At 57.5% G+C, this 23,039-nt stretch overlaps 1 protein-coding gene across 1 annotated transcript in view; it reads right to left on the bottom strand.

The window, feature by feature from the left end:
• The window catches only part of ABLIM3 (actin binding LIM protein family member 3), a 47,847-nt gene extending 25,077 nt beyond the window's left edge, over window positions 1–22,770 (bottom strand). Inside the window, exon 1 of the mRNA XM_068206245.1 lies at window positions 22,539–22,770. Coding sequence (XP_068062346.1) covers window positions 22,539–22,551 — 13 coding nt within the window. The 5' untranslated portion in view covers window positions 22,552–22,770. The remainder of the gene's footprint in view (window positions 1–22,538) is intronic.
• Window positions 22,771–23,039: the final 269 nt, after the last annotated feature.

Raw genomic sequence — 23,039 nt, 5'->3', positions numbered from 1 at the left:
AATTCCCCTGTACCCCAAGAGTTCTCCTGTATCCAGGAATTCCACTGCATCCCAAGAATTCCCCTGTATCCCAGGAATTCCCCTGCATTCCAGGAGTTCCACTGCATCCCAAGAATTCCCCTGTATCCCAGGAATTCCTCTGCATTCCAGGAATTCCACTGCATCCCAGGAATTCCCCTGTACCCCAAGAGTTCTCCTGTATCCAGGAATTCCACTGCATCCCAGGAGTTCCACTGCATCCCAAGAATTCCCCTGTATCCCAGGAATTCCCCTGCATTCCAGGAGTTCCACTGTACCCAGGAATTCTCCTGTACCCCAAGAGTTCTCCTGTACTCCAGGAATTCCACTGTATCCCAGGAATTCCCCTGTACCCCAGGAATTCTCCTGCATCCAGGGAATTTCTCTGTATCCCAGGAATTCCCACCCTGGCAGTGGCCAGGGAGCCCCATGGGACCCTCTTGGTGGTGGCATCCCCACACACGGGGCTGCAGTGACACCCCCCAGGCAGAAGAGGAGGGTGAGCGTCCCCCCTTCAGCATTCCCAGCACCCCCTGGGCAGTTCCAGTGCCTGAGCACCCTTTCCATGGGGAAATTCCTGCTGATGTCCAACCTGAGCCTGCCCTGACCCGGCCTGAAGCCGTTCCCTCTCCTCCTGTCGCTCTTTTGGAGAAGTGACACCTTCCCTTCCCGGGCAGGACGGCTGTGTGGGGGCTGGAGGAGGATGAGGGTGCGGGAGCGTGGCTCTGCACCCCCAGGTGTGGGAATCTGGGGGGCACAGAGCTGGGGAAGGGGCTGGAGCAGGGAGGAGACCCTGGGGGTGTAAGCCTGGAGGATCAGAAGTTCAGCTGAGCATCCCTGCTCGCGGCCACACCAGTGCCCAGGTGGTGCCAGGGGATCCAGTGCCCTCGTGGCTGGCAGCCTCCCTGCCTCCCACCCGCAGCTGGATCCCTTTCCCTGGGTAACGCTGGTAGAGCTCGTCATGGCAACAGCATCCCGGCACCGCAGCTGCGCCCGGGCTCACAGACACGGCACAGCCCCTCCCAGCACAGCTCTGCGCTCCACGGCCCCAACTGGGACTGAAAGGGACCCAAACTGGGACTGACTGAGACCCCAAACTGGGACTGACCGGGATCCCAAACTGGGACTGACCAGGACCCAAACTGGGACTGACCGGGACCCAAACTGGGACTGACTGAGACCCAAACTGGGATTGACCGTGACCCCAAACTGGGAGTGACCAGGATCCCAAACTGGGACTGACCGGGACCCAAACTGGGACTGACCAGGATCCCAAACTGGGACTGACCGGGACCCAAACTGGGAGTGACCAGGATCCCAAACTGGGACTGACTGGGACCCAAACTGGGACTGACCGGGACCCAAACTGGGACTGACTGGGACCCAAACTGGGACTGACCGGGACCCCAAACTGGGAGTGACCAGGATCCCAAACTGGGAGTGACTGGGACCCAAAATGGGACTGACCAGGATCCCAAACTGGGACTGACTGGGACCCAAACTGGGACTGACCGGGACCCAAACTGGGACTGACTGGGACCCAAACTGGGACTGACCGGGACCCCAAACTGGGAGTGACCAGGATCCCAAACTGGGAGTGACTGGGACCCAAAATGGGACTGACCAGGATCCCAAACTGGGACTGACTGGGACCCAAACTGGGACTGACTGGGACCCCAAACTGGGACTAACCGGGACCCAAACTGGGACTGACCAGGATCCCAAACTGGGACTGACCAGGATCCCAAACTGGGACTGACCGGGACCCAAACTGGGACTGACTGAGACCCCAAACTGGGACTGACCAGGGACCCAAACTGGGACTGACCGAGACCCAAACTGGGAGTGAAAGGAACCCTAACTGGGACTGACTGGGACCCAAACTGGGACTGACCAGGATCCCAAACTGGGAGTGACCAGGATCCGAAACTGGGACTGACCAGGGACCCAAACTGGGACTGACTGAGACCCCAAACTGGGACTGACCAGGATCCCAAACTGGGATTGACCGTGACCCCAAACTGGGAGTGACCAGGATCCCAAACTGGGACTGACCAGGATCCCAAACTGGGACTGACCGGGACCCAAACTGGGAGTGACCAGGATCCCAAACTGGGACTGACCGGGACCCAAACTGGGAGTGACCAGGATCCCAAACTGGGACTGACCGGGACCCAAACTGGGAGTGACCAGGATCCCAAAGTGGGACTGACTGGGACCCAAACTGGGACTGACCGGGACCCAAACTGGGAGTGACCAGGATCCCAAACTGGGACTGACTGGGACCCAAACTGGGACTGACCGGGACCCAAACTGGGAGTGAAAGGAACCCAAACTGGGACTGACTGGGACCCCAAACTGGGACTAACCGGGACCCAAACTGGGACTGACTGGGACCCAAACTGGGACTGACCAGGATCCCAAACTGGGAGTGACCAGGATCCCAAACTGGGACTGACCAGGGACCCAAACTGGGACTGACCGGGACCTAAACTGGGACTGACCGGGACCCAAACTGGGACTGACCAGGATCCCAAACTGGGACTGACCGGGACCCAAACTGGGAGTGACCAGGATCCCAAACTGGGACTGACTGGGACCCAAACTGGGACTGACCGGGACTCAAACTGGGACTGACCAGGATCCCAAACTGGGACTGACCGGGACCCAAACTGGGAGTGACCAGGATCCCAAACTGGGACTGACCGAGACCCAAACTGGGAGTGACCAGGGACCCAAACTGGGACTGACCAGGATCCCAAACTGGGACTGACCGGGACCCAAACTGGGAGTGACCAGGATCCCAAACTGGGACTGACCGGGACCCAAACTGGGATTGACCGGGACCCAAACTGGGAGTGACCGGGATCCCAAACTGGGACTGACCGGGATCTCAAACTGGGACTGACTGAGACCCCAAACTGGGACTGACCAGGATCCCAAACTGGGACTGACTGAGACCCCAAACTGGGACTGACCTGGATCCCAAACTGGGACTGACCAGGATCCCAAACTGCGACTGACTGAGACCCCAAACTGGGACTGACCTGGATCCCAAACTGGGACTGACCGGGATACCAAACTGGGACTGACCGGGATCTCAAACTGGGACTGACCGGGATCTGAAACTGGGAGTGACTGGGACCCCCAAACTGAAACTGGGAGTGACAGCACAGCTGTCCCCAGGTGCCACAGGGCTGGTGGCAGGTCCTGTGCTGGGGTGGGTCCCCCGAAGAGCTGTGAGCAGCTCCCTGTGCCTCTGTCCCGGGCAGGAGCACGGACGCTGCACCTCTGCAATCCCCTCCTCTTGAAACCCCTGTGAGGACTTCAGCTGGGCCCAGCCCTGAGCTGAAACCCTGCTCGGACACGAGGTCAGGCTCAAGGAGGAGTCCAGTGATGCCCCAGTGGGGACGGGTGACACCAGGTGTGGCACAAACCCAACCGTGTCACACACAAAGCCAGCACCAAGGTGGCCAGGGGCACGGCAGGAGCACAAACACCTTCCTGCCCCTCACCTCCCACACATCTCCTGCCTGCTCCGCTGCCTGCTGTGCTGCAGCAGCTCCTGCAGCCCTGGCAGATGTGCAGCTCACCCCAGCAGCAGCGTTTGGGGCTGCAGGAAGGTTCACTGGAGGCAGCTGAGGAGGCTGAAGATGGGATTTCCTCCTCACATCTGGTACAGCTTAGAAACTCTGGCCTGAGCTGCTGTGGATGCAAACAGACAGGGCAGGAGTGAGGGGCGTGAGGGGGTGACGGGCCCAGGCACAGAGCAGGGCTGGGCTGGAACAGGGACACAGCACCCCGGGACAGGGATCTGGGGGAGCACAAACCCATCTGAGCAGTCACGGTGACACGTGGCTGTGCTTGGTGGCCCTCTGTGGACCCCAGGGGCAGCAGGACCAGCTGTGGCCACGCTGGAGGACACCACACCGCAGCCAGTGTCCAGCCAAGCCCTTGGGAGCAGCTTCCCTGTGCCCTGCTGGAGCTGCCACCTGCAGGGGACGGTCCCAGCCCCAGATCCCGAGTGCTGCAGAGCAGGAACACCTGAAAGGCTTCCCCACATCCCCTCCTCCACTGTGCTCATCCCATGGCCGGGGGGGATGGGATTTGGAGCAACCCGGGTTAGGGGAAGGTGTCCCTGTCCATGGCAGGGGGTGGAACAAGGTGATTTTTAACGTCCCTTCCAACCCAAACCACGCAGGGATGCTGTGACATCCCCCACTGCATCCCACCCTCCAAGTGTGGGGCCAAACCTGAGCTGTCACTGCCTGCAGGAGCTTTGGGCCACCCCAGCCTCCATCCTGCTCCCCTGGCAGGGTGGTCTCGAGGGACACAGCCCCTTGGCAGCCAGGCACTGGCCAAGGTCCATCTCCTCCCCTGGATTTGGTTCCTGAGGCGTGACAAGGGGGGCAGCCCCAGCCAGCTCAGCCAGCCAGAGCAGGAGGGGTGGCCTTGCTTGAAGCTTGGACCCAGCCCCAGCCCACAGGATGCTATTTTCAGCTCCAGCTGGGCTGGACAGGTTTTGGGGGGTCCACGCAAGGGGCTACACTTGGGTCCTAAAGCTGAGGGATGTGCGAAGTACAAGAATCTAAACTTGAGGTCCTGGCCAAAAGCTGAAAAGCCTGAGCTCATCACTTTGCTGAGGCCAGATTTCCTGTTGAACAGAGGCTGTGTTTAGTGCTGGGACACAGTCCTTGCTGTGTGGGAGTGCAGGGAGCCCGGGGGGACTGTCCCCTGGCTGCCAAAGCCACCCACACCACCCCCAGCCAGGCCCGCAGCAGTCTGGGCCAGCTGGAGCACCAGGGACCCATCCCAGCTGAAAACCCCCCTAAAAACCCCAAAGAGAAAGCAGCAAAGGGGCTTTCTGAGGAAGGGAAAGGCACAGGAGCTGTCAGATGGTGGCATCTCCTGCTGGGCACCGTGGAGGCAGTGCCAGGGTGGCCAGGACAGGAGGTGACACAATGGAAACATTCATTGCTGCTCACATGAACACCCGGAGACAGGCAGGACAGAAAGGAGATTATTCCTGGCTGCTGCAGCAGGGATTTGCTGTTTGCTGCTGCTGTGTTTTGTGTTTGCAGCTTCCCGTGTGGAAATGCTCTTTCCCTTTCACCTCCACCCACCAGCCCGGTGGATTTCGGGGCCGTTTCCCAAACATATGGCGCATCCATCAGAGACATAAAGGGTGCTATATTTAAAATCTCACAAAAGAAAAGCCAGGAGCTGACATTTTTAAACTAGGGCAGCGTCTGAGAAAGGGAGAAATGTGGGGATTTGGGATTTTCTCTGCCAGATCAGAGCAGCAGCCTCGTGGGATGAGGCAGAGCCAGGCTGGCACCTCGCCACCTTGCAGCAGACTGTTGCTTCCAGAGTCTGGGAGCACTTTTGGGAGAGGATCCGCCTGCTCTGTCCCTGCCTGCACCCCGCAGCTTCCGAGGAGCCTGAATCCAGCACATCCCTGCCCTGCTGGCTGGGTTCCGTGTCCAGCTGAGCCTTGGCGAGGTGCAGCTCCACAGCAGAGTGCACTGAGCTCGTTCCTCCCTGGTTTCCCCTGGGGGGATGAGACCCTCCTGAATTCCCCCACTAATCTCCCTGTGTGTGCCCAGCATCATTTATCTGCCAGGGAGAAAAACTCTTGCCTGTTTTATAAAACCAGAGGCTCCTCCAGGTCTTTTCTCCAGGCTGGAGCTGCTTTCTCCCGTTCTGCGGAGTGCAGAGCACTCCCTTGTTTTATTTTAAACCCTATTCCTGTCGGCATTGTAACTCCAACCTGGGAGACTGCGTCATAGCCAGGGAATGAGGGGTGGTGGATTTGCTATTTTTAACTCTTTCTACTCCTGAGAGCCAGCTGAAATCAAATCCCCATCCAGAGGCACTGTATGGATATTAATGCAACAAAATGGGAATTTGGGCTGGGGGCGACAGCTGGCAAAGCAAACCCTGGCGTCACCGAGGGGACAATGTCCCCAGAAATAGGCTGCAGGGCAGGGATATTTGTTACAGAGCCCTCTCAATGCCACCAGCATGAGAGCAGCAGCCCCCAGCCAGTCCCATTCCAGGGGATGAGTTACAGCTCAGGGCTGGGGGCAAAACTCCAGCAGGAACTTCCCTGGCTGGCTCCAAATTCCTCCAAGTGCTCTTCGAGCCTGGAAGGTGCTTGCTGGAACAACTGGGAGCTCTGTCAGATCCAGGGCTGCAGCAGGGAGGGCACTGCCACATCCCCTTGGAGCCCTCCTGGGCCAAACTCCCTGCAAATTATGGGGTGGGAAGAGATGAAATCCACTCCTGCAGTCCCCTAACACAGAGCAACTCCAAAAGCGGTGCAGAGCCCTCATGGGGGAAGAGATGAAATCCATTCCTGCAGTCCCCTAACACAGAGAAACCCCAAAACCAGTGCCAAGCCCTCAGAGGGGAGCTGAGCAGAGCCTCCAGGGGCCCTGCATGGAGGGAGGGAGTTTACTGCTTCTTCATCTACCCTGATCGCCTCCCTAATGCTGTTAAAGGCCTCTAAGTGGCCCTAAAAAGATTGTCCCCATGCCCCAGGGGGTTCATGTGAGACACCTGGCCTCGCAGAGGGGTGGCAGAGGTGGGTGCAGTGGGTGGGGGCACAGGGACGTGCCAGGCACAGCCCCATGGCCACAGAGAACCGTTTGGGTTGGAAAAGCCCTCCAAGGCCATCGAGGCCCAGCTGTGCCCGATGGCCACCTTGTGCCCAGCCCAGGACACCAAGTGCCACCTCCAGGCCTCCCTCGGGCACTCCAGGGGTGGGCACTCCTCCTGGGGTGTTTCAGGCACCACGAGCAGGGCAGGCCAGCACAAGGAGAGGCTCTCTGACCCTCAGGATCCTGGAAAACGCCACATTCCCAGCCCAGCGCTGCCTGGTTCCACCTTTCCGACCCTATCCTTAGTGCTTGCCAGGGTCAGCTGGTGAGACCCCAGCCGTGTGACAGTCCTTGTTCCCCTGGCCCAGCAGCCGAAGGAGAGGTCTGGAATGCGTCCGATTGTGCTTTCAAGGTTGTTTATTTCTCCTTGTCTATAACATTTTCTCTCTGACCTGCCGAGGTCCGCCTAGTACAGAAGCCACAGCAGTGTGGCGTGCCCTCTCGGGCGGTGTTTACCTTTTATATCGAAAGTTACGTACAGTCTGTTTATAACAATGCTCCAATATCCAACATCTATATTGGACAGTGTGTCCCTATCCTAAACCAATAGAAAAGTGTCACCATCACACCAAGACATGGAGGACAAGAAGGAAAAGAAGGCTAGGACACGCCCAAATCCCTCCATCTTGTACCCCCTTGAACCCCATTCTAAAAATCCCAAAATTCTACTTTTCCACCCTGTGTTAGTTCAAATATCACACTACTCAAACCCTTGTGGCTTGTAATTCCTCACACGAAGTTGGCAGCTTTTTCCACGGGCTAAAATCGAAGCCACAGGTGTTTTTGACTTCATGCCAAGGTCTGGAGACAGCCAGGGCAGCCAGAGGGATGTGCTGGACTCCGACAAGTGCTGGGGTAAAACCCCACAGGGCAGAGCTCTGCGGAGTCCACACGGCCCCCTGGCACTGCAGGAGGGGACCCAGAGGGTGCAGCAGGACCTGGGCAAGGCCATGCCAGGCTGGTGACAAGTGACAGCACCTGTGGCCTCTCTGAGCCACCACCTCACCTGGCAGAGGTGGAAGGAAGGTGGGTTCAGAGGGAGGAAATGCCAGGCAAGGATGCACTCAGCAGTGCCAGGGACACAGCAGGCTGCAGTGGTCACTAGGTGCAAAAACGAGGAGATAAAATAAATAAGTAATAAAATGAATAAAATAAAATAAATAAAATAAATAAATAAAAGTAATAAATAAAATAAAAGTAATAAAATAAATAAAGTAATAATAAAATAAATAAAATAATAATAAAATAAATAAAATAATTAAATAAAAGTAATAAGTTAAATAAAAAATGAAATAAAAGTTATAAAGTAAATAGAATAAAAAGAAAATAAAGAAATAAATAAAAGTAATAAATTAAATAAAAGTCATAAAATAAATAAAAATTAAAAAAAAAATTGCCCCAACAGCAAACAGAGCCCAGTTAATGGCTGGAATCTCCTTCCACCTGCAAAGAAAGCTGGTGGTACCTTGTCCTGCTGGTCACCTCCTCCCTGCAGGGTGTCCCCACCCTCTGAGCCCTCCACCTGCACAAGCCACCACAGTGGCCCAAGGGTGGCCAGGACTGCACCCAGCCCGAGCCCACCTCAGTTTCACCCCAGACAAGTGCTGCTGAAAGCCCCCACGTGGATTTTGGCGATGGTGTCCCCCTGCCCGGGATGCCCCAGGGGCAGAGTCTCCTGCTGCTGCCCTCACCCCAAGCCCAGCAGCAGGACAAGGCTGGGCCAGCAGAGCGGGAGCAGCAGCAGGAAGCTGGGATGGGCTGGATTCCCCATGTGGGACCCCGGGGGAGGAGCTGGGCTGTTCCTGGGGTGCTCTGCCTTGGCAAACCCCTCTCTTCCACAACCAATCTCCTCTCAGGGGAGACATCTGCTGATAATGGGCCATTGAGTGTCACTGATAAGAACTAGAACAGCCCATTGTGAGATGCTCCGCCCAGAGGGAGGAGCCAAGCATTTCTACCCGGACATAATCTGGGTTTTGGGGACAACAGAGGCAGACTTTCCACTGGTTCCCAGGAGGAACAGCTGGGGTTTTCCACTGGACCTTCAGAGGAAGACTCCACCTTTCTACAGGATCACTGCTCTGACAGAACCACATCCGCCAGAACCACTCCAGGGCTGCAGCCACTCCAATTTGGACTGCTACCAACACCCTGACCAAAAGGGTATCAGGGTATTCTGACTCTGTCAGTGGTTTTTCTTTTCTATTATTGCATGGATTTTGTTTCTTTTCCCTTTTCCTAACAAACTGTATTTCTGACTTGGAGTCTCTCACTGGTTTTGCTTTTCAAACCAGAACACTGGAGCTTGCACATCTCCAGACATCTGCCCCAGGCAAGCAGCAGGGCACACATGCACAAGCAAATTTGGCAACTTGATGCGAGTTAAATGTGCATTTAATTGAGATTTATAGGGGAACTTGCAGTAGCAATTGATTATCAAAATCAGATTATTTATGGAGGTTTAGCAGCTATACAGGAGATTAATGCTGGTTGCAGAATAAATCCTCAGTAAATGTATGTTTCCCCAGTAATCAGCTAATAACACATCAACCTAATTATCTCCTGAAAGGGGTATCCAGCAATTCTGACACACACTCCAAGGAGATATTGTCATCTGCAAATCGCCACCAGAAGGCCACAAGCAGCTCTGCCTCCACACCCACAGGGACTCCCTGTGCTGCAGCAGCTCCCATTTTCCTCAGCTAGTGTTTGCTCATTAAAAAAATGTTTATTGAAGGTTTTATTGGCATGTTTCTGGCAGCAATGAAGCTGTGCCATGCAGCCAGCCCTGCACCCCAGCCCTATCCTGAGCTGCTCGGGCCACCCCACGCTGTCTCCTCCTCTCCCCCGATGCCAGGATGTGCCACAGGGATGTCCCCAGGGAATCCCATCCCTGGAAGGGGCAGGAGACTGCCCTGCTTCTCCCATGGCCAGGGCAGGCACAGGACCACTGCTGAGGGATGCAGAGATGCTCTGGCAGTCACCATGGCAACCCCAGTACACAGCCAGGAGAACAAAGCTGCCAGGAGAGAAACAGGAGAAGGGAAGAGAAAAGCAAGGTGGGAAAAGGGTGGAAGGAAAAAAAAAAAAAAACAGGAAAGGCAAACAGCCATGGAGCAAAGGCTGGGGCAGGAGGGATCCACGGGAAGGGAAAACAGCTCTGGCAGAGGATGGAGGCTGCTCCCCTTGGGATGACCTTCAGCACAGCCACCCTCTGAGTGCACCACTGAGACATTTTCTGCCTCCTTCCACTGTCCCAGCAGAGGATCCCTCCAGGACATGGCCTGGCCCTGCCAGTGTGAACGTCCCACTGTGGTGCAGGAGGTGACAGCTGCCAGACCCCAGAGGAGCCCTGAGGCAGCTCTCAGAGACTCTTGGGGGATGGAGGGAGGGGTGGGCCAGGTGATTCAGCACCTTCCCCTTCCCCAGCACAGATGGGCTGGCTCAGGTTTTGGGGCACAGCACACACATCACAGCAGCTCAGGGCTCTCCCACCCTGCCCCAGTTTTGGGCCCAGGCACATTTCTGTGCCAGCTCTTTGTCCTGCTGCTTCCCAAGTGGAGCAGGGCTGCCTGAGCCCCCTAAAAGGTATTTTAGGGGTCAGACCATGAACAATAACCAGTCCCAAATCCACAGCAGTGGCTGGTTGTGAATGGAGCCTGGAAGCAGGGGAAAACAAAGTACAGGATAATTCATGCATGGCTTAGGGCTCCCCTGAACCCCAGAGCAGGGGGCAGAGGTGCAACCACCAATCCCTTGTGCAGCAGGAACACATCCACACTCTCCACTCTCGCTTCTCCTCCCCACTTCAAAGGCAGAGAATCCAAAACCAGATGTCAGGCTTTGGGTCAGAAAGCAGCAGCTCCAACCCCTCTCAGCAGGAATGGAAAATAACATCCCACTTGGCTGTTTATCCTAATGAAATAACAAATCGAGGGAAGAGCCCCTCTGCAGAGCAGCCCTGGCTGTAGCTGAGCAGGAATCACAGGCACAGCCTCTTGCTGTGAGGACAAGAATGGGTACCCAGAGAGCTGGAGGAGGTCACAGGCACATGAAAGCCTGGCAGGAATGGGAGGAAAACTGAGAAAACACCCAGGAAAGGGACTGGTGAAGCAGCTCAGCCATTTTAGCAGAGAGGAGATAACAGGAACCACTGAGGGGAGTGGCACAGGTGCCAAGGAGCTGCTGGAGCAGGGGATAGGCACCCAGGAAGCTGCTGCAGTGGGTGAGGAATCTCCACAAGTAAAACCACACCTCTGCACCAGTGTGACACTCCCAAGGGGGCTTCACACCCCCCAGCCCCATCCTGAGCCTCAGCTGGGGAATCTGGGGCTGCCCAGCAAGAGGTGCCACCAGGGCAGGGCCACACCTGGCTGGAGATGGCAGGGATGTGGCAGGACAGGCACACCTCGAACAGTGAACCCCCCTGGGCACACGAGGGGCTTGGCACAGATGGAATTCACAGAATCACACACAATCACAGAATTCACAGAGTCACTGAGTTGGAAGAGACCTTCAAGATCATCGAGTCCAACCCAGCCCCACCACCTCAACTCAACCCCGGCACCCGGTGCCACATCCAGGCTTTGTTAAACACATCCAGGGATGGTGACTCCACCACCTCCCCGGGCAGCCATTCCAGAACTTTATCACTCTTTCTGTAAAGAACTTTCTCCTAACATCCAACCTATATTTCCCTTGGTGCAGCTTGAGGCTGTGTCCTCTGGTTCTGTCAGTGCTGCCTGGAGAAAGAGCCCAACCCCACCTGAGCACAGCCACCTTTCAGGGGGTTGTAGAGTGATGAGGTCACCTCTGAGTCTCCTTTCTCCAGGCTGAACACCCCCAGCTCCCTCCACTCCTCCCTCCCATACTCGTGCTCTCCTTGGCTCTCCCGTTTAGAATTCCAAAGGAGGGGGAGCTCCGGGCAGGCAGGCACGGCTGGCTCCTGCTGAAAGCCTTTGGTGCCTTTCATCGGGGCTGGGGAAACAACAGCCTTCCACTGGCAGGCTGGAGGCGAGGGGCCAAGCCCTGGCACGGCTCCTGCTGCTCATGGGCCACAGATTGAGTCCTTCTGATGCCTTCAGAGGCCACCTAGAATGGAGGCTGGACTGTTAAAGGAATAAAGTAGGGATTTATGACAAGGCCTGCACAGGATACACCTTAGGCGGTACAAGAGCCCAGCCGTGGCTCCACCCCAGATGGACTCCTGGTCACGAGTTTTGACACTTTTATGAGTTTGGGTCCCTTTCCATGTTGGGGTTCATGGTCCAGTTCCAGCTCCAGGTGATGCAGCCCCATCCTCCCAGGCTGCTCTCCTCCATCCCCTGTTGTTTGCACTTTTTGGGGTGAAGCTGCAGCGGTGTCCTTGGTTCTGGGCTGGAGAAGGATTGTTCTGTGTGCTCGAGCTGTGAGGAGAGCTGCTGACACTTTACATGGAGTTCAGAGTTCTGTACCAGTGCAGTACAGAGTCTGGAAAACGTGAAAGCTCAAACTGCAGGCATCACTCCATCCTGGCAGGGTGGGCTTAGCCCTCTCCATCCCACCTCTCCACGTGGAAATAAATCCGTCTGTGGACAGGGAAGCACCAGAGATCCTCTTAACCCGAGTCAGGGCACGGCGCTGCCCTCCGAGCTGCGGGCACAGGAACTGGAGCATTCCTCGTTAACAAACCCATTCATGCAGCTCAGCTCACCCACGCCAAGGGCACGGCTGCCTTCCCCGCTGAGATGTCCCTCCCAAGCCGAAGCGACAGTCTGTCCCCAGGAGCCTCTGGATGCCACTTCGCCCAGCTCCTCATTAGCGACAATTAACAGGCAATCAATGGGCCCGGCAGAGCTGGCACTTTCAGGGAACAAGTCCCCTTTCAGCGGGGAAAAATGAGCGTGGGCTTTGTTGTGCTTTTGGTTAAGTGAGCCAAAACTTGCCTGCCAGGGAACAGAATTGAGTCCCAAACTGGAGCCTTGCTGCCACCTGAGCAGCCAAGCAGGCAGAGAGGGCTGGGGCTGCTGTCGTGTCCCCTCCTGGCCAGCCCTCCCTCTGGATGCCCACGGGATGCTCCCAGCCAAGGGCAGGCAAGGTGGGAGCAGGGACCAGGGAATGGCTTGGGTTGGATGGGAGCTTTAAACTCATCTCATTCCACCCCCAGCCACGGGCAGGGACAACTTTCACTGTCCCAGGTGGCTCTCAGCCTTGTCCAACCTGGCCTTGGGCACTTCCAGGGATCCAGGAGCAGCCACAGCTTCTCTGGGCACCCTGTGCCAGGGCCTGCCCACCCTCCCAGGGAAGGAATTTCATCCCAATATCCCATCTAACCTCACTCCCTGGCAGTGTGAAGCCCTGCCCTGTATCCTGACACTCCATCCCCTGTACATTGTCTCTCTCCACATCCCTTGCGGGCTCCCTTCAGGCACTGGAAGACCACAAGTGGGTGATCCCAAAGCTTCTCTTCTGGCTGGACAATCCCAGGTCTCCCAGGCTTTCCTGTGCTGGGAGCCCAGAGCAGGATGCAGCACTCCAGGGGAAGGGGATGGACACTCTCCAGCCAGGATGGTGCTGCTGGCTCAGAGCCACCCACAAGGACCAGGCAGGATCTCTCCAGCTTCACTATTCCCCGGAGTTGGGCACTGCTAACCCTCCACAGCCTCTGCTTCCCTGGCTTCGTGTCTAGCTGAAGGAGGAAAAAAAAAAAAAAAAAGATAAAAAAGCCAAGAAAGCAAGAGGGAGATGGCCTGGATGTGACAGGCTGGCGGGTGTGACAGAGGAGCCTTGTTAGCAGCATTTTTTCCATGCAGTAGGAGCAGGGGCAAAGCAAGGAGTGTTTCCCAGCTGCTTGCACCAAAGGCAGGGCCTTTCCTGCCAGGGGCAGAGCTGGGCTGGGCAGTGGCACCCCAGGGGTTCAGCTGATGGCTCCTGCCACATTCCCAGGATGGGAAACTCTTGTCATCCCTCCAGCCACCCTTCCTACAGCACAAGGGGAGCATCTGACCACGCTGTGCCTGCCGGGGGCTGAGTTTGGGGGGTTTCACATCCCAGAGAGAGCTCACAGTGCCTTGTGCCACCGGATTTGGGCCCACAGGTCCGGCCAGCCTGGGGACAAGATGGGATGTGGAGATCAGCAGTGGCCACAGCAGACTCCAGCAGCTCTCCAGGGGATCCAGAGGAAGGATCTGGCAGATCTCTCAGCTGACTAAGAGCCCTTTGTGCCCAGTGGCTGTGCTGTACCAAGAGAAGCCAAGGCAATTAGCATTTCTTGGAGACACTCTGGAAAATCCTCCCTGAGTGCTGGGGAGAGCTGCCACAAGCTCAGCAAAGGGCCCGGAGCCACCTCCCCTGCAGGGAGACGCTGTGCTGAGCAGGACTGTCCCCCTGCAGGGCACTCCTGCCAGCCCCTGGGGGGGCTTGTGCCCTCCTCACTGAGCCCCCTCCCAGTGCCACCACCCCCAGGTCTCACCCTGGGTGCTACAAACTGCCAGGAGCACAAAGCCAGGCCAGAGGCAGCTCCCAGCACCTTTCCTACAGCACAGCCCAGGTGTGCCCAGCACCTCAGGGAGACCCAGGAGCGACCTCAGCCCTCAGCTCCGGCCTGCAGGCAGGGCAGGAGCAGGGATGAGCAGTTTGGGGAATCACGCAGGAGCAGCAGCTGCAGCTGCCCAAGCCACGGATTATTTTTAACAGCTACTTGTAGAATGCGGCGAGAGCCTGCAGGAGACACAGCCCGAGCTGCTGCTCACCCCAGCCCTGTCCCCAGCACGTGCAGGGCACAGAGCTCCCAGGCAGGGAGATTTTTATAAGGTTCCCTGCCCGCCCTGGGCACGCGGCTCAGCCTGGCCACACCATCCCCTCCCTCAGCAGCCACTCACATGCCGTGCACCAGAGTCTTTCCATTCCCCTCTCGAGCTGTTTCCTCTTCTCTCCTTATTAGGGATCCACCTACCTATCCATCTTCTCATTCTCTCCCCCTCTGTGGCTATTTTTAAGATGCCATAAAAGCTTTCAACGGGGAGCATCCTCAGGGAGGCAAGGGATTTTATATGTAGCCCATCAGGAGGAGTCATCACCACATAACTCACCACACAGGCAGTGACTTCTTTATTTTTTTTTTCCAAAAGCAGGGGAGGGGAGAACATCCACACTCAACCCCTCAGCTCTCCCTGGCCAGCTCATCCAGGCACCTCCTTTTCCAGAGGGGAAGGATCAGATCCAGCCCACTCCTCTCCTGGTGGGACACCAGTGCACGTTCTCTCAAGTGGCACCTGGGGGTGGATGAAGGGATGGTTTTGCTCCCTGATCAAAGGCTCCAAGCTGGCACCATCCAGCTTCGTGCCTCAGCAGCTGCCACCAGAGGAAGGATGGCCTCCTTGCTGAGGAGGGCTGCGTTCTCCCTGTGTGCCCACACACATGGAAGCTGCTCAGCTTCTTGGTTCATGGCCAAAAGGTGGGGGAAACTCCAGCCAAACTGCCTCCAAAGGCACAGCCTGGACACACAGAAGGACCAAGGTCTCCCTGGTGCCCACAGGCACTGCATCCACCCAGCAAGCCCCTCCGTGCCCTCCTCAATCTGCTTATTCCCTGTGGAATAGCTGCCATCCCCTTCTGCCCCAAAGTCTGCCCACAAACCCCAAAGACACCCCATCCATGCCACCCACAGCCTGGCATGAGCCAAAAGCAAGCTGGCACATCTGTGCCACGGGGGAAGGATGCCCACACCTCACTAGCCACAGTGCCAGCCAGGTGTTGGCACAGGGACCCCAGTGCCAGCCAGGTGTTGGCACAGTGACCCCAGTGCCAGCCAGGTGTGGGCACAGTGACCTCACTGCCAGCCAGGCGTGGGCACAGGGACCCCAGTGCCAGCCAGGCGTGGGCACAGGGACCCCAGTGCCAGCCAGGCGTGGGCACAGGGACCCCAGTGCCAGCCAGGCGTGGGCACAGTGACCCCAGTGCCAGCCAGGCGTGGGCACAGTGACCTCACTGCCAGCCAGGCGTGGGCACAGGGACCCCAGTGCCAGCCAGGCGTGGGCACAGGGACCCCAGTGCCAGCCAGGCGTGGGCACAGGGACCCCAGTGCCAGCCAGGCGTGGGCACACCGGTCGGAGAGAGCCCCTCACTGCCCCAGGCCCAGCCCAAGGGGATTTCATTCCTTCTTTTAGGAAGAGCCCTGGAGGATTCAGTGGAGAGGAGAGGGGCAGGGCAGAGCAGCTGCCAGGCCAGCCTGGGTGAGGAACCCCCTTCTCTTGGCAGCTCTGGGCCCTGGAGGGGCTGCAGCTCCTGCTGTGCCTCAGAAAGGGGTTTCACACTCAGCTTTGATCCCCCTGCTCCCAAAAAGCTTTGAAGCCTTTGGCCAGGGGGTGAAGCAAAGCCACCCTGGGCCATCCACCCTGCTGGGACCCTCTGTGCCTGCACTGGAGTCCAGGCTGGGAGCAGCTGGCACTGGGAGATCCCCACATGTCCCAGCAAGCGCCTCTGAGCCAGGCAAAGACCCACCCAGTCCCCAAGAGGATGCAAAAATAGCTCCCATTCTCCAGCAAGAGCAATCCCTGGAAGTGTCCAAGGCCAGGTTGGGCAGGGCTTGGAGCACCCTGCTCTGTGGAAGGTGTCCCTGCCGTGGCAGGGGTGGTACAAGAACGTGGAGGTCCCTTTCAGCCCTGGAATTCCATGAAAATTCCATGATCCCCAGGGCTGGCAGTACAGCTGGGATGTTGGGAAGGGCAGGCAAGGTGCTTTCACAAGCGAGGTGTTTCTGAGGGGGGCTGTTCCACAGGGCCAGGCACGTGGATCTGGGAGCTCTCAGCGAGCCCTGCTCTACATTTGGCTTGTCTGATCCTGCAGCCTGGCTGCACTTCTGGGAAACAGTCACGTAACTCCCTGCTCTGAGGACAGGTCAAACCCTGGAACTCAAACTCGGGCTGGGTTGGGGAAGGGTTTTTGAGGCTTGCATTGGCACCAGCAAAGCTCTTCCTGCCCCCCAGCTCTCCAAATGTGTCACTTGTTGCCAAGAAAAAACAGAAGCCAACAGGATGGCTTCAAACCTCCAGCACCTGCACCCCTCTTGCACTGCTGTGCTCCTCAGAGAAACCTTCCCACAAGGACTTCCCCAGTTCCAAGCCTTTTCCAAGGCTCAGAAAGAAGCTGATTCAAAATGGAAGTGGGGTAAGATGTCCATGAACAGAAAAACAAATGATCCTTGGGGCTCTGCAGCCCTTGCCAGGCCAGCAAGGGTAAGAAGAAAGGAAGGTCAGATGGGCTGGCTAAGGAAACCACAGCAGCAGCTCCTTTTTCTTTCTGCTCTCCGCCCCAGGCAGTGGAGAAAGCTCATCAATTCCCAGGCCAGGGCTTATAGCTGATACTGATAAAGCATTCAGAAAACTCCACCTGAGCTGAAAAATGCACCCAGAAACTGGGGCCTATCAAATACCTGAGCCACCAGCAAATAAATGGGACCTGTGCAGCCGAGTTTGCTCCTGGAAGAGATCTCTTTGGGCCTGGTAAACCTCAACCAGCCTTTTCCTGAGAGCCAGGAGTGCCCATGGGGGCTGTGGGGCAGTGCCTTCCAGCTGGTCTGCTTCCCCCAGGGATGTGCTGAGCCCCCTGACTCCAGGGGTGCTGGGCACAGGAGGACTTGGCACAACCCAAATCCCCGCTCCAGGCTTCCAGTTCCCATGCCAGCCTTGCCCACAGCCCAAATCTCCGCTCCAGGCTTCCAGTCCCCCTGCCAGCCTTGCCCACAACCACAACCCCTGGCCCTGAGGCACCTGGCCGTTCCCTCCACACTCGCTTTCATCCTGCAGAACTCTCCATCATCCCTCACCCCAGTTCCTGCCATGACCACTCCACCCCCAGATGCTTTCTGGAGGTTCTGCAGTGCTCACAACTCAGGCACTGATGTATTTAAGATCTAAAAATACCGAATGAGGTGTTCCAAGCACTTCGTGATGGCCCCATCACGACAGGACTGCAGGGTCTGGCAGGAACTGGGTGGGTTTTTCTTCCCTCCTTCCCAGCAAATGCAGCAGCACATGGACTCCTGTCATCAGCCCAGCCTGCTGGCATCCCAAACGCTGTTATCCTGCTAAAGCAGCCTCAGCTGATGATTAGAAAATGTGCTATTTGTTTTAGAAGAGCACGCTAGGCCCATGGAAGAACTCAATCGCTTCAATTGACCTCACAGCACGCACTCCACGGGCCTGCAGGGCCACTTTCTGTGGCTCCTGCTCTTCCAAGCACCAGCTGCCAGGAAAGAGGGTTTGAAAGAGCCTGGATGAGAGGACAGAGCCCATCCACCAGCCCAGGGACAGAGCTGCTGCCTGGGACTGGAATTCTCTGGCAGCAAAGCAAATGTAATGGGCGATTGTCCCTCTGCTAGGCTGCCCAGGAAAACAGGGAATGATTTGTATCTGGTTGTTTGTCAGGGCATTGAGAGGACTAAAATGCAGGCAGAGTGGTTGGGAGTTCCCCTTGGTGCCCAAATTCTGGAAAACACGCAGCTCATGACATCAACAGGCTGATCCCTCCGGGTTCCCTGCATTTCTGAAGGCAGCAGAACCCTCCCTGCTGCCCCACGGAGTGGGGACACCTGGTGAATCACCTGCCCGAGGAGCAGAGCTGGAGCTCCCAGTGATGTGCAGCACCACGGGATTCCTCTTTAATTACACAGGGCCTTAATGGAGTTTGCTGGTAAACACCTTGTAACCACATGTGCCTGGAGATTACGGGTAATTACGCTTAGAGGATCACGATCTCAGAGCAAGCATGATTTAGGGAAGACAAAAATAACCAGGCAAACATGCTGCATTCATCAGGATCTGTCAGGAAGCCTCCCTTCCCAAATGCTTCACTGTCCAGCCTTTCCTCCCAGCTCCTTCTCAGAGCAGGGGCAGGAATTTGAGAGGTGGCAGGGATAGGGGTGAAACTTTCCACTTGGCATACCAAACCTACTTTGGGAGCTCTCCGTGCTCCGACAGGCTCCCAGCTGCTCCGAGGATGGGGATGAATGGCTCAGCCCACCCTGAGCTGCCTTGCCATCAGATTCTGGCCTCGTTTTTCCCAGGTGCACGTTGGAGACAGGAGGGAATCTGGAAGATGCCAGGTTTGTGAGCCAGCCCCGATCACCCAGTGCCACGCTGATCCAGATCCTGCCCACCCAGGAGCTCACCAGGGTTTCACCTCCCCACGAGCTGGGGCGTCCCTGGTGAGACCCAGAATGAGCAGGGGCACCTTGCTCGTGCCAAGAGCAGTGCCCAGACTGGCAGCAGCCCCTCTCCCACCCCAGAGCAGCTGGGCCAGAAGGGATGATGTGCAAATCCCACGGGGTGACTCACAGACAGCACTCCGTGGACCTGCAGCACCCAGACCTGCTGGCTGCCTCCAGAGCAGCAGAAGGGATTCTTCCCACTCATTTCAGAGGCTGAAATCCTCGGGGCAGTGACAGCTTTAACCCTTTCCGCACAAACACAGTGTCAGTCACGTCAAGCTCCCTGCCCAGATTCCCAGGGAGATGCTGGCTGCAGGCAGAGGAGATTCCAGGGGCTGATTTTAAGGGATGTTCTCTTGGCCAAGGGTTTCTCCTACAAGCTCCAGCTCCCACGGAAATGCCAAGCAGCACCACAGACCTATTTGCTAAGGTAGGAGTCCATTTGTAACCAATTAGTGAGAGGCACTGATAGCCTAACGAATGTAAACACCACCACCGTGCCCTCCAAACCCTCGCTGCACGCCTGCAATCCCAGCAGCAGAGGCCACCGTCCCACTCTTCCACCCTCAGGGCCACCTGAGCTGCTCTGCAGCCTCAGGACAGGAATTTATACCCGAGATCAAGTGGTTTTATCTCTTCACACCAAATACACAATTTCCATCTGGCTTTGCCTCCATCATGGGACAGATGATGGCATGGGGGTCTTCAAATGCAGGGTGAAAAGCAGCCCCCTGTCCCCTCAGCAAGGCTCTGAGTGCTGTGCATGGAGCATCTCCAGAGATAAACCCAGCAAATCCTGCCCAGAGCTCCTGGAGGCCTCCAGATTTGCTCACCAGCATGGCTCGGGGCCAGCCGTGGCCCACAGCCACAGGTTTCCTGCCTCACATCAGCTTCAGGCAGGGGAGAAGCGTTAACAAAATGCACCCAGCGAAATGGGAAGCAGTGGTGGGAATTCACAGATCAGATGGTGCCATTCTGTCCTCAGCTGTGCAGCTCCTTGGTTTGCCAGCCCCCAAATTTTAGCCCTGCAGGCACACCTGGGCAGCATAAATTTGTGCACAATCTGGCTTCTTCAGCCCTTGTCCTGAGGGAAAAACAGCCCAAAAAAAAAAAAAAAAAAATCAAAGCAGCAGACCTGCCCTTGCTGGGAAGCCTCTGGCAAGTGGCACCAAACTCCAGTGAGCCACTGGCCACCAGCAGAGGGGTAAAAAAGCCATGGTAAGTCAGTACCAGGGGCATCATGGAGGGTGAAACAGAGATGGCACTGGCACAAGGCTGCCAGGATTTGGTTTTTTGTGCCTCATGGATGGATTGGAGGGCTACAGGCTGGGGAGGGGTGCCCAGAGCTGGGTGAGGCAGCTTTTGGCAGCACTCACAGCAGTCCCAGAACGTGCTGCTGGCCGAGGTGGCCCCGCAGCCTGGCCTGGCTCACGGAGCTGTGCTGGGACAGAAGTGAAGCTCCATTTGGGCATCCAAGCCCTGCTCGGAGCACTCCAGCTGCTGGGAGAACAACTGGGAGCCCAAGAGGGCAGAGCCAGCCCCCAGCAGGGTTTGCACAGCCCTGGGGTGGTCCCAAAGGGACCTGCAGTGACTCATAAATCACCAACCCCCAGCACCCTGAGCGACCAGGAGGTGTCACAGAGCTGCCAAGCCTTGACTAAAACACGTGGCTACATAAAATGGGGTAATGACAATTTAGGCAAAGACTGCAAAGCCCCCCAAAAGGGCTCAGCAGCTGCTGGCACTGCTGAGTGATGTGCCCAGGGCCACGTGGTGGCAGAAGGAGAGGCAGCTCCCAAGGACTCCTCGCTGTGCCCAGTGGCATCCCCCATGAGGCAGGGCAGAGCAGGGGGCAGGCAGCAGGGCTTGGCTCCCTGGCACCTTGCTGGGCAGAGCAGGGGGCAGGCAGCAGGGCTTGGCTCCCTGGCACCTCGCTGGGCAGAGCAGGGGGCAGGCAGCAGGGCTTGGCTCCCCGGCACCTCGCTGGGCAGAGCAGGGGGCAGGCAGCAGGGCTTGGCTCCCTGGCACCTCGCTGGGCAGAGCAGGGGGCAGGCAGCAGGGCTTGGCTCCCTGGCACCTCGCTGGGCAGAGCAGGGGGCAGGCAGCAGGGCTTGGCTCCCCGGCACCTCGCTGGGCAGAGCAGGGGGCAGGCAGCAGGGCTTGGCTCCCTGGCACCTCGCTGGGCAGAGCAGGGGGCAGGCAGCAGGGCTTGGCTCCCTGGCACCTCGCTGGGCGTGGGAGGCCGCAGCTGAAGGAGTTTTGCAGCACAATCAGATAGTTGGAACACACCACTGCCATAAACAGCCCTTATCTCCAGCAGCAGCCCAGCCAGCTATTAAGAGCTGGGAAGGAATCCCAAAAGGAACCAACAGGCGTTTGCCAAAATTGGCTTAGAGGAAGCTTAGCAGTCCCACCTGACCACGGTGGCCACTGATCCCACCAGGGCTCTGCATCAGACCTGAGCTGCTCCCCAGAGGAGCAGAGGGAGGACCCTTTGTTATCAGGCATCCTGCAGGCTCGGAAAGAATCAGTCCCTATTGTTTCCTACCTAGGCAGCGCCAGCCCCGCTGCCCCGGGAGGGGGCTTGCTCCTGTCCCAGGTGTGGCTTGGGCAGAGGGCACCTGGAAAGTTTCCTCGCCTCTGACACAGCCCAACAGAGCTGGAATCACCTGTTCTGTTGCCTCGCAGCGTGCCAAGGCATTTTTCACGGTGTTTTGCTCGGGAACCACCCCAAGCCCTCGGATTGAGAAACCTCAGCACGCCGGTGCAATGGAGAAGTTGCTGCCCTGCTGCTTTGTGCATGGGGGAGGGCTCCGCTCCTCACACAGCTCCAGGACCCACGGGACGGGCAGGGGGGCTTCCCTGGAGAGGTCAGCCCAGGAGGAAGCCCTTCAGGTGGCATTCAACTCCTTTACCAGGGACTTGCTGCTTCTAAAGACAGGGATCAAAGCCATGCCAGCGACATGGGCACAGCTGTCACACAGCACGTCAGGTAGGAGAGAGAAATTGATTGTGACTTGCTCAACCCTGATCAATCTTCCCAGACTTTCCAGCAAGGGCACAGAATCCAAAGTGAGCAGCCTGGTGCCAGTTCTCATCTTATGCAGCACATTTCTGAGCTCTGCTTCTTTAGAAATTCATCCACAGCGCATGAGTGCCTCTGTCCCTGTCTCACACGCACAATAGGAACACCCACATCCCCAGCTGCAGAAGGTGTGGGTTTTTTTTTTTTTTTTTTCCAGGATTGCACCTGTGCTTTGCTCAGGTTTCTGGGTCTCTCCTCGCCCTTCTCCTCCTCCCCTCACATCCATTTCTTCCCAGGCAGAGGCAGCAGCAAGTGAGGCTGTGCCTGTCAGAGCGCTCCTGGCTGCCTCTCACCATGTTGCGTATCGACATTTCAGTCGATGCTCTGCCCTCCAAAAACCCCAGAAATCCAAGCCAAGAAAAGTACTCCGTGGAGATAAGCACCACGGCTCAGCCCACATCAAACACAGCCGAGCCAGAGCCTGTCAGTAAGCAGGCAAGCAAAAAGCAGGCAGGAGAATAACCCAAAATTCATCCCACCAGGCTTGTCAGCGCTGTTATGACATTCTCTTTCCAATTCCTCCCAGCCAGCTCGGTGCGGTATCAGCCCCATTCCCTCAGCCAAGGCGAGAGGACGCCGTACTCACTGCTAGTGCTCATCCTGCCGCTCCTTCCCCGTCCTTCTCATCCAACAAAGGGGCAAAGATGCTCTTTAAATCCGCTTCTCCTGCCGCTCCCCGGCCGCGGGAGGAGGCTGCCGCTCTCCTTTTCCCAGGAGAATATTCCCGTGCGATCCGCCGCCTAACGCATCCCACGGCGGCTGTCCCCAGGGCTGTCCCCGCGGCCGGCGGATGCCAAGGTCACGGCTGGCGGGGAGGGGATGGGAGGGGATGCGGGGGGCGGCCGGGACCGGCCCGGGGGAGGGTCCCGGCGAGCGGCGGGGGCCGGCCGGAGCTCGGCCATGCACTGCGGAGCGCGGCCGCGGCCGCCCGCTTATAGCGGCTGGGAGCGGCGGCGGGGCCGCGCAGCACCGGGACCGCCCCGGCACCGCCCCGGCACCGCCCCGGCACCGCCCCGGCCCGGCGGCACCGCCCGCGGGCACCGACCGGCCCGGGAGACACGGGCGGGGCCGGGCGGGGCGGACACGG

The sequence above is a fragment of the Anomalospiza imberbis genome, chromosome 15, assembly GCF_031753505.1.
Source record: "Anomalospiza imberbis isolate Cuckoo-Finch-1a 21T00152 chromosome 15, ASM3175350v1, whole genome shotgun sequence".
Classification (NCBI taxonomy): domain Eukaryota; kingdom Metazoa; phylum Chordata; class Aves; order Passeriformes; family Viduidae; genus Anomalospiza; species Anomalospiza imberbis.
Note: the sequence above shows the minus strand (reverse complement) of the source record. Positions and strands in the feature narration are given on the sequence as shown.